This window comes from Lycorma delicatula, chromosome 6 (assembly GCF_047948215.1).
Source record: "Lycorma delicatula isolate Av1 chromosome 6, ASM4794821v1, whole genome shotgun sequence".
In the NCBI taxonomy this organism is placed as follows: domain Eukaryota; kingdom Metazoa; phylum Arthropoda; class Insecta; order Hemiptera; family Fulgoridae; genus Lycorma; species Lycorma delicatula.
This window is the reverse complement of record NC_134460.1, coordinates 117,382,052-117,394,508: the sequence shown is the minus strand read 5'-3', so window position 1 is coordinate 117,394,508 and position 12,457 is coordinate 117,382,052. Positions and strand designations below refer to the sequence as shown.

Here is a 12,457-nt window from a genome sequence, read left to right as displayed (position 1 = left end):
ATTCTCCCATAGAAATACATATGCAAAACGTAACAAAAATTTTTGTTTTCTGTAAAGAATTTTATTTATTAATCTACATTAATGTTATCCCCTTCAAAATAGTCCCCGTTACATATTACACATTTATGCCAGCACTTTTTCCAATCACCAAAACACTTTTGAAACTCAATCTTAGGAATAGTGTTTAGCTCTTTCAGCTTTTAATCTCATCCATGCTTGTAAAATGATGGCTCTTTAAGGTTCTACTTATTTTTGGGTATAGAAAAAGTCACACAGGGCCATGTCTGGTGAATATGGCAGCTGGAGTATCATTATAGTTGTTTTTGGCTAAAAAATGGCAAACAAGCAATCAACTGTGAGCAGGCGCATTATCATGATGTAAAAGCCATGAATTGTTTTGCCACAAATCCAGGCGTTTTTTTCAGATTGCTTCATGTAAATGGTGTTGAACTTGTAGGTAAGACCTCCTTACTGATCATTTGACCTTGTGGGAAGAACTCATGATGCACTATGCTGTTAAAATTGAAGAACATGGTGAGCATAACCTTCACATCCAACCACAGTTGTCAAAGCTTTTCTCGGTCTTGGTGATCCAGAATGCCTCCACTGGGATGATTGAGCCTTAGTTTTGACATCATATTCATAAACCCATATTTCGTCATCTGTTATGAAACATTTCAGTAGTTTTGCATCGTTGACTTCATTTAGCGACTCCTGGACAACTTCTTCCATTCGCCGCTGTTTTTGTTTGAAATTCAACAATTTTGGAACAAATTTTACTGTCACACGTTTCATACCCAAAACATCCAAAAAAATTTCATGACATTTGTCAATTGATATCCTAACATCATCAGCAACTTCTCTGATTGTGATCTGGCGATCATTCATAATAATTTCTTTCAATTTTCCACTTTTTTATCGGTTGTTGATGTGCTGGGGCATGTGGGGTGCTCATTTTCTTCAATGTCTTCACGGCCTTCTTGGAAACGCTTATACTACTCATAAACCCTTGCTTTACTCATAGCAGACTCACCAAAAGCAATATTTAACATTTTTAAAACATTGCTACACTTTATTCCATTCTTATAGCAAAATTTAATATAAATTCTCGGATCCATTATTTATACAAATAAAAAATTGCTGATTGTACCAAAACACATGTTATCCTTTTGACAGCTGAAGACAGATTAAACATCCAATATGGCTAAAAATGTACAGGTGCTTTTCAGATATGTTTACCAATACAACAACGAAAAAATCCCAAGAATTTGACTAACAAAACCTGCAAAATTTCAAAATTCTCATTACGTTTTGAACGCACCTCGTATCTGGGTCCCTAAATATTTGACCTGCTAATCTTGTTCTTCTGTTAGAAAACTGAAAATTTAACAGTTTTCTCTTTCCTCGACATGTTTTAAAACCACTACATTTTCAATTATATAGACCCAGAAATCAGCATATACAAAATCTCACAGTTCTAGCCACCTTTTGACATTGCTTAATTACATTATATTACTAAATTCCACTACTGGTGAAATGTAATCTCCTACTTCACTATTTTTTCAATAACATAAATTTTCACAGTCAACAGCTGCTGCACCCAATGTTTTGGGTTTTGCTGTGAGAACTTGTTAACTAAATATTACTAGCTTCTTCCGGCGTGCCTACGGTACGCCCTCTACAGCTAGGCCATCCAGGCGTCTCAGAATGGGATTATTAGGTGTCCAAAATTGATTACCTCTTGTGAAAAAACTTTTTTTTTGATGATGAAAATTGATCAAGGTAAAGCTTAAAATAATCTGATTATTTTAAATATATTTACTTAAACATCAGAAAATATATTATTTTCTTTTATGAAAATAATATTTACCAATGATTTTAAAGCTTAATAACTAATTTTTTTCATAAAAGGAAATAATTGAGAATTGTCTTATTCATTTTGAAACCATTTTGTAACTAAAAATAAAAAAAAAATGAAGAAAACTAATGAAAAAAACTTTTGACTGATATTATACAGTTTGAATTTTTTTGTTTATGATTAGCATAAAAATGTATTCCTATCTTCATCCCAAGAACTAAAATACACTTTACTGGTCTTTATTGCCCAGTGTGGACAATTTGTATCGTCGATTTTCAGTTATTGGTCATTTTTCAAGCTACTGCTTCTTCTGGTTAATTTCAGGGATAATAATAAAAGTAATAAATATTTCCGATTTTAAACACTTAAAAAAAAAAAAATAAATAAAATAGTAAAAAAATTTTGTAACAAAAAAAACATTATTAATTCTTAAAGTATATTTAATATGTTAGAATAAGAATGCCCTTAAAAGAAAAACTACACATAATTTAGTCAAAGTACTCTGTAATGGGCTCTAAATAGAACTATAAAAATATATTTAAAATTAATAAAAAAATCAGTATTAAATAATAGCAAAAAACGAATTTATAATGTGAATAAAAACATCAGTATTAATATTAAAAAACTTAGCAGTTCCTTTTTTTCAAATTAAAATGAATATTCGATAAATAATGAACATGAAATCAGAAAAAGATGATGAAGGTCAGAAGAAACAGTTTTCCAGTTGTATCATGGTTAATTTGAGTAATTACCTTTTGGTTATAGTTCATTATTTTCTGAAGAAAAACAATCGCATAATAAAAAATATATTATTAATAGATTTCAATTAAAAAAAATAAATATATATTACAAGTACAAGTAATAAATATATAATATTATAACAAGTATACACCTGACCACCATGAGACATGTCTGCTAGTTATTGGTAAATTCTGGTATTAATATAAAGAGAACGGACGGACATACACAGAACACAGACAGACAAATGCCCTTTAGCAGGGTAGGATTTCACACTCTTCAATTTCAATGAATCAAAGATATAAATTAATTAACTTTGTACAAATGCATCAAAGATGCATTGTTTAGACAGATTTAGGGAGTTGCAGAACTACCAGGTTGGGATGTAGTGTACGATTTAAACTGGTACCACACACAATTATATTCTCTGTCTTACAGTCACAATAAAAAGAAAAAACAGATGGTACTTTTTAAATATAAAGGACGATAGAAAGAAATATTGTGCTGGATTTAAATGTAGTTAGAAGTTTTAAAAACCAGTTACTCAGTAAAAGTAGAAAAATCACAAATTAAGTAATAGATAATTACAAGAAATATAATTTACATCTTTTTGGATAATAATATTCATTTAACGATTGAATATTACGAATCGTTAAATAACAGACAAGGAGGCAAGGGTTGAAAGTTCACAGTATATTAAGCCAACTGATATATTGAAACTGAAAGACAGAACTGAGTAACAATTTTTTTTTACTTTACTTGTATATTATTTCCAAAACGCAATTACTTTAAGTTTCCTAAGGTACTTAATATTTCTATAAAAAAATCATCAGAAGTATTATTTAATCAGTATGGCAAATTTAATCATCAGTATGGTGGCAACATCCTGCCATACAGATATTAAAAGATATAAACCTGCTCAAAAGATCACATATTGCTGTAAAAATATGTGAACCTAGGTTAGGTAAGAGAGAGAAATGAAAATGAGATCATAAAGTTTGGGCATTTCATGAAGATAGGTGGGGAAAAGTGGAAGTTCCAGCAACATCTAAGAACTGTACATGGAAGAAGTTTGTCGAAGGACAAAATGGAAAAGAACAGTCACTAACAGCAGAGTAAAATAGATTTAAACAGTCACTGGCAGAGGTCAAAATAAATTTCTGTTGTTTTATCTCCAAATTATAGCCATACACAATCTCATTTATGACTGGAGATGAAAGTATGATCATTGTTAGCTGTTGTCATTCACACACAAACATGGTGCTGATTTTTATTAATTGACAAGAATCAAGGAACAAACTTTACTACAACATGTTGGCTTTAAAATTTTCAATTAAAATCTCTGGAGAGATCACATAGAGATCATATTCATGGGTAGTTTTGCGACACTCCTCATCATGGATGAGTTCACAAGTTTTCTCCACATTAGGCTATCCCGAATGATTATAGTCTTCAGGTGACATTCTGTTCTGAAATTAGCACACCATTCATATAAACCTGTATCTGACCTAAGAAATTTTCCTTAGAAGCCTCACCAAGATTCCAAAAGGCTCTGTAACCAATTTACTAAGATTCACACAGAATTTTATACACCTCCATAGTTCAAATTTATCAGTCAACACAGACATTAATAACAACATAAGGTTATAAAATTCTAACTCTAGAGTGAGCATGTGCAAACAATAAGAAGCGTCTCAACAAACGGAGAGAATAATGGCTTGCTAATAATGATCTCCATTATCCTGTATAGAACATTTTTGCAGTGTATGATCACTGCGAATACACCCTGGGAACATTCTTACACCATCTCTTATAATGCATATAAAAACAAGATGGCAGCTGGAAAAGAACCAGTACATCTATGTATATGTGTAACAAATAAATAAAAAATAAACCGTGCAATACTACTGTTTTGCTATTTCTTTTCTGAAACAAAGAAAAATTTCCAACAAAATAAAAAATATGTAGCCCTACCCTCTCTCACCCCTACCACTGCTAAATTTCAAAGGTAAATCTTCAATCTAGAAAAAACAATTCCTATAACAAGTACAAGTAATTAAATAACAAAGCACAGATGGAGGTAAAATTGTACATAAATTGTGTTAACAATAAATAAATATTACATAATTTGTGATAAACCCAAATCAAGCAATTACAATTTTAATTCACATAAATTGATATTTTACAAATTAAAAACTATTAATATCATGCAAAACTATAAGATTTAATTACAAGCATATTTAAAAGTAAAATACAAACAGGAAAAAGCAAAAAATATAAGCAGTTTTTATCCTTTAGTTAAACATCTACCTAAACACTCAAGTATGGTTAAGACAGACTCCACATAGTAAGACAGACAAACACACTCATATATATACATATTTGTTCTGTTTATTCTAAAAATTTGAAATTACATAAAATATTATTTTAGTGTACTAATAATATATGAGAGCAATGAGAGATTCAGTATGGGGATGTACAGAGTTTACTGTAACAAGCCTTAAATGATGTCAAGATAATGTTTATCTTTTGCTTATTTAATCTTGTGCATTGAAAAAGGAGAGCCATAAACAATGGCTCTCCTCATGAACAAGGTATAACACATGAGAAACATTTGTGTAACCTGAACATAAAAAGCAGTTGTAGATGGTCCAAGATCAGTTAGACCTAGAATTAGTTTCAGTCTTTAGAAAGTGAATTATTTGTTGCAGGGACATTAGTAAAAAGATAAAAGGCCTCAAAACATCAACTGTTTTTATCAAGGTAGAGGACTATCTCCATCAAAATTCTTGTTAATGGTTATGACACAGAGGAACAATCAAATAATCACCACATTTATGTGAATTAACTTTGTAAATTTCATTATGGAAAATTATTATTATATAAATTATTAATGTCTTTATTAAATATGAAAGAATAAAAAAAAAGAAAACGTTATTTTAAAAAGGTCTAGTGACTTTTGGGTTACTCTGGCCTAACAAAAGAATTACTGTATCACAGACAATTTTCAAAAATATTTTTAAATGGAACTTAAGAAAACAATTAGTTAGGTGTTTATTTTAATATTTTTATATGCCGAGACTAGAAAATATTGAAAAGAAAAGTGATGGAGGTGTTTTAAATATTAATTTAAAAGAGATTATAAAACCATAGAGTAGGAAAAAATAAGCAACAGCAGTTTAATATGATTTTTCAGTTCAGTTTATAATTTACAATTAACTTACAAATTCTCAGCATTTCATTCTACATAATTCAAAAACATACGACATGCAACATTGGCATTAAACAAAGAACAAAAAATTACTTTCATCTCACATGATTTTAACAAATTAAGACAACTTTGGGGCTTAATATTATTATTTATCAGTTTTATTGCTTGCCATTAGTTACTAACAGAATTAACAGCATATAGTATAAACTGCATCCAGCTAGCAGGTTAGCTTCAGTAATCTACATGAACCACTTTTTTATTACACAAGGCTTCAGTCACTGGTATCTCTTATTTATTAGATTTCCTTTATCTTTTGGGAAGCTACTCCCTTAAGACATTCCATCAAATCAATACCTGTGCAACAAATCAGACTGAAAGGGATCATTTCAGAATTTTAACTAGGACCCCTTCAACAAGTTATTTTTCAAAAAGAACACTTTTTTTTTGTCTTCAGTCATTTGACTGGTTTGATGCAGCTCTCCAAGATTCCCTATCTAGTGCTAAAGAACACTTAGATAATTATATTTTTTTAAATTAAAAACTACAATTGTTCATTATTTTAAAAGTGGAACTATATTTTTTGTTTTCAATACTTCTTGGTATATTGTACTAGATTCTTAAAGCTGTGTTAATGCATATCATAGAAACATAAGAAAGTACTGAATGAACTGCCAGTAACATATCCTTTACTAAAACTCCCATCAAAGAACATGCAGACAAAACTGAAAAAGGAAGGATGCAACTCAATAGGGAAGGAAGTGCCACATGGATACTGGAAATAGCTAGAATATTACATAATCAGATAAGATAGATTATTCTACAACTTAGTAGTTACATTAAATCAAAATTATAATCAACTGAAATATAGTGGCAAAACCATATCTTCATTATTGTTATTGTTTACTACATACATATACTTTAATTTAAATGAATGAATCATTTTAATTCACTTTATAGTATAAATTTGAATCATCAAATTAAAAATTATAAAATTAAATTAAATTATGTATTTTAATAAAATCATTATATCAGCATTACCATAAAAAGTTTCTATAAATTATCAACCATCATTTGACCTTAAAAAAATTAAAAATGTGAAAACCAAAAATAAAAAATAATATATGAAAAATATTAAGTGCACAGCAAAATTCAACAATGGTACAAAACATAGCTTAACATAAAACAATAATTGGATAGTGTTAAATAAGTTAAATAAATGCCAAAACAAATATATAGGTTTTAGAAAAAAAGCACAATAAAACATTCAAAAAGAGACCTGGTTGGCCTGGATAATAGCCCGTAGGAGTTTGTTGCCAAGCAGCCATCCTGGATGAACTTCAATCTCAATGTAAAATGTAAAAATGCACACTCACTGTGTAACAAAAACATATGAAAAGCTTTTATAAGCCATTTACAAATGATCCATTACAAGAAATATAATTAACTCCACAAAATGTAAAAGAATAAAAATTCTGTATACAAAGATATAATATTTTGTGTATTGTTTAAGCAACATATAAGTTTATAATAACAAGTAAAAATAAATATTACTACAAATATTTTCACAAAAAAATTTAACAGCTATATTTAAAACTACAGTTTCATTTTTCTTTTTGGCGAGGAAATGAACAACAAACAGGTTAATTTATTCGCAAATAAAATTAACTAAGAGAATATTATTTTCTAAATGATTTATTTTTAATAAGTGATATTAACAGGTGAAACAGTATGTTGGCTGACATAGCGAAGCAAGTATGCAATGAAACTGCATAAAGGGAGCAGTTTTTAACTTAAGATCTAGTGAAAAAGAACAGGAAGATTGAGTGAAAAAACACTGTAAATTTCATGACTGAAAACAAAATAAATTTAGTACTAATTTGTGCGAAAAGGACTTTTTTTCTTTACAGGACATAAAATTTCATTAATGATATAAATAAAACACCAAATAACTGAATAAGTAAAATAATAATCATAAAAGTTCAAAGATGCTAATTTTTTTATTGTAATTTCTCTTTAAAAAAAACAGATTTCATTTCATTTTGAAAATGAAAAAAAGTAAGAATTAATACATATAAGAATAACAATAAATATTAATTACCTCCAGAGAGATATGAAGAAGTAAGAACTTGTATTTCAGCTGCATACATCCACACATTACAAATTCTCAGGACAAGGAGCGTTCTCTTTAAGGAAGCTATTTGATGTGCATTTTAAATGTTTAGAGAAAATGCAATTTTTTCTGTATACAAATGAATAAGTCAATGGAGATTTTCAGCAAAATGCTGTCCCATACAAGGTAAAGAGACCCTTGATTTCTTCAGGGTTTTGCGGGCAGAATAGATGTTCAATGACTTCTTTGAAGGACTCGTTAGACAATTGTTTGTCTTGTTTTGTGGTGAACCTTTGTTGAGACAAAGGTTCACAAAGGTTCTCATGCAAGCATCCATTTTTCAGAATCCAGACATTTCCCCTTTTCCTCGATACCCTTCTGCAACGGAGTTCAGGCTGGATTTTAGCCGAACACCCAAAGGATCTGTGCTAAGAATGCAGGAAACTTATCAACTATGGATTCTTATATTTGAGTTTTAATGAAGGCAACTCTCCCTATAGAATGATGATACAAGGGACTTGTATCATATCTCTATTAAATAAAACTTTTGAAAATAATATAGCAAATTATTCTATATCGCTGGAGCATCAGCAATCAGATATACCTTTCTCGTTTGGCACAGCCAGGAGGCAACGAATGCAATATGATACTAACAACACCAAATGAATATCATTCAGGTATAAATTGGACACATACCAATTCTCACATACTTTTCAGCTTCAGTCAGTAGAAATAAACATCATCAGTCAGTGTTATCATGAAGAGAGAAGATTTATGGCAAAATGTTTTAGAAAAATAACATGGTCAGAGACAAAATGCTACAGCCGACTGATTTTGGGCCAGAAGAGAAAGAAAGTAAAAGATTGGGAGTAAACAGTTTAGATTACATGAAGCAAATAAATGAGGATGTAGTTTTTTTCTTTTTTGTAAGTATGTGATTCAAAGATAAAAGCATGAAGAATTTCATAAAATCAGTTAAATAATGATGAATAAAATTCATTGTTCAAAGACACACATTTAAAAAAAAAAATATTAATGGTAAACAGGAATAAATGATTAATATGTTTTACATTAAAATATTAATAATCATTTTAATTTACTTAATAAAAATCTGTTAAATTTAAAACAATATTCAAGGTGTAAGCAAGGTTGGATGTGATTTTATATTTACTTATTTTTATAGAATGGATTTGCATCGGTAGATTTTGATGAAGTCTTGGTCACATTATATACACAACTGGATGGTTAAACAAAAATTTAATAATTTATTAAACTAAATTATGTTAATTTTATTTTTTCATTAAGACAAACACTAAATCTGCTAAAACATGAAAAAATGATACTAGCTGAATCAACAATTCATTATACATGTTGAGTCATCAATGTTTATACGTTTATATGTTTGATACGTCATCTCAAAGACCCTAAATTACACCACCACTACTTCTTCCAATGAACAATTAAAACAAACAAACAAGAAAACACTGAATACACTCATTAGCTCTTTATTCTACTACATCACCTTTAGTTTTTTCTTTTTAAAAATCTGTACATTAACATTTACGTGTATCATTATTTTACCATGCATGCAATAATGATAAAAGCAGAGACAATGGATCGGTCAGGTAAAAATATGTTAACATTTTCATATAATAGTGACTTTAATCAATATGTTGATGGCAATCTTGGTTTTAAGGGAACTTTTTTTTTTAACAAGGGTATGGAAAACAAATAGGAAGACAATTAAATGCTCTCCACCCAGGAGAAAAATAGATAAGTTTCTGCCATCAGAGGTAAAAGAGCTTTGATGAGTGAAAGTATTTAAAATAATATCTGAAATCTTAGTCTGAACTGACTGTTTTTTTCTGCTAAAATGACCATTTTACTCTCATAATTTTTTTAAAAATCTAGATTAAATAATATTACTAATCTGTTTGTGCATATTTTTAATTAAACTTAAGCAGAAATATTTAAACAGCTTATTACAAAATTAAACTGAAATAATAAACTTAAGATTAGACAGTTTACAACCTATGGTGGAAAAAAGAAAAAGTTTACAACCTTTAAGTATTTTACAAAATGTTTAATTTTGATAATAGGTCCACCATGGACCTCGACCCTATTTCATAAAACTTCAGTCCAACAACAGGGGTGACAATTTGTAAGAAAAAAAAATTACATTTTTCTGTTTATAAACTGATAATGTATGCCACTGCGACAAGTAAAAAATTGCAAATTATTACTATTGTCTAGATTTGCAAACCACTGTTACATAAATCTTCACGACTGACAAAAATCACCTGTCAGCTGTGACAGGTAATTGATATTTATTATTATTTCTGACCTAACTTTTTGTGCTACTCATATGAAAATTGCAGATTTTCTAATTTAAATTTAATAAAAAAAAATAAAGAACTAATGTTCAGAAAATCTTATCGATGACATAAAAAAGTAATAAATAGAAAAAATATAGCTGAATAAATTAAAGAAATCTATACATAAAACAGAGATTGGAAGTATTTATGGGATACAACTTGGAAAAATCAGCAAAAGAACTGTTAGGACAGATATTAGCTATTGATTTTTTCCTGACAATCTGGCAACTATATAAACTCTTAAAAAATTGAGTTTTCTGTTTTATAAAAAAAAAAATTCAAAAGTTATCTTGACATATGTCACTTTTACTTGTTGCCCAAAAACTTTCATGAAATGAAAATTTGACAATTCTCATAAAAACTTAATACAACTGTTGGGGTGTTTTGACAATTTTATGTAGAAATGTGAAAATTTATTAAACAGAAAATTGACAAGTTGTTGAAAATTGGCAAAATAGAAATCAGATCTATCACTACTGATGCACATCCATCTCCTAAGCAGAGTGGATAAAATCTATGGTTTTCAATTTCGGATGCCGGTCAGGCACGGCATGTTTTGTGTTACAAATTTCCATTTCATATTCCCATATACAAGCTTTGAGCTCATTTGTATTATCAACACCAAAAAATACACATAAATTAAAAATACAGTTTTCACCAAAGTGAAAACTGTATTCAATATTTATATAATACATTCAAAAAGGAATTCATCTTGAAAAATAATTTTTGATATTTTATTCAATAATATGTAGCTGAATAATAATACAGTTTTAATACATTAAAATTACAAGCATAATATGTTGTCTATATCCAAAATTATCAACTGCTATTATTATTAATAAATGTTTTACTTTTTTCTCTATTAAATAAGAAACTTAAGCTGGATGAAACAAAATAACCTAAATATTATTTGTGATGAACCCATCTTTAAAGAGATACTTACAAATTCTGGAAGAAAAGAGACCATAATATAGAAATTTACATAATATGTGTAATACAAATACATAAAGAACTGCGTTTTAAAAATCAAAATATTCATATAATTTCAAGTAATATTATTACCATGAGTAATAATCTTTCATTTTAATAGAATAAACATGTACTAGTGAAAAAGAAAATTAATAAAACCTCTATGCAGAAAGTAACGTAAAAACTATTAAAAAAATATTTCTTCATTTTAAAATGAAGGAGAATCATTTGAATTTTCAAATGATTATTTCCTGGTGTATTAATTTTTACTTTTATCTGTCAAGAAAAAAGTTTTAAAAATATTTGATATACTTGTTTACATCAAAATTTTCTAATAAATAAATTTGGTTCTTGTAGTTTTCTAATTTTAGAAGTGTAATTTTTAATTTATTAATATCTCTCTCAAATTATTAATCCTGGTAAATCATATTTTATAGGCTGTTAAATACTAAAATGTAAACAAATGATTTTGACACCTGAAACCTCATTTGATCAAATGTGATTTCAAATAAAAAATATGAAGTAGAAACAATTAAGGGTTCTTGCATTTGAAATATCCCTAAAAAACTGGTTGCTTGACCAATTTAAAAAAAAATTGAAACTTACCTCACTTGTTTCCTACACGTCTTAAAACTATTTTTTTTAAATATCTTTTATTTAAGCAGTTTACCTGTGGTGGCCATTTTTGTAACGGTGCACCACCTATTTTTGTGATTGTAAGGGTTTATGGAAAAAATCATAACTAAAAAACTATTGGTCCTGGGAGGATTAAACACATAGCAATTTAATCATATTTTCTCAAGGTAAAAGACTGGTCTAGCAGTTTACCAATATAGTTGAACATGAAAAACTGTAAAATTTTCTTTTGGTAATTGTTTTCAAGAGGCAGGGATGGCATATACAGTTTGAATTATTTTTTTATATGTAGGTATATGTTAGTAGTTTCACCATAAATAATATTAATTGGTGATATTACCCCTAAATTTTTTATGAATTTCTGAAATAATTTTTTTTTTAAATTCCAATTTTGGCTTCAAATAACTCTGATGAGGCTGGTGATAAAATCTCAAATTTGCACAACTTACAGTGTTTTGTAGATGTTTATGGCAAATAAAAAAGTTTATAATTTTTATTCTACACAGACACTAATTAAATTTGATTAATCACTGCAATACAAATTATACATTCAGAAAAGA

At 28.4% G+C, this 12,457-nt stretch overlaps 1 protein-coding gene across 3 annotated transcripts in view; it reads right to left on the bottom strand.

Annotated features, from left to right (window-relative positions):
• Lfg (Glutamate NMDA receptor-associated protein 1 lifeguard) overlaps positions 1–12,457 on the bottom strand; it is a 53,546-nt gene that overhangs the window by 19,509 nt on the left and 21,580 nt on the right. For 2 of the 3 annotated variants that reach the window (XM_075368380.1, XM_075368379.1), the window contains one exon: positions 7,084–7,179. The exons of the other annotated variant lie outside the window; for it this stretch is intronic. In XM_075368380.1, coding sequence (XP_075224495.1) covers positions 7,084–7,132 — 49 coding nt within the window. In that variant the 5' untranslated portion in view covers positions 7,133–7,179. The remainder of the gene's footprint in view (positions 1–7,083; positions 7,180–12,457) is intronic. 3 annotated transcript variants of the gene reach the window in all.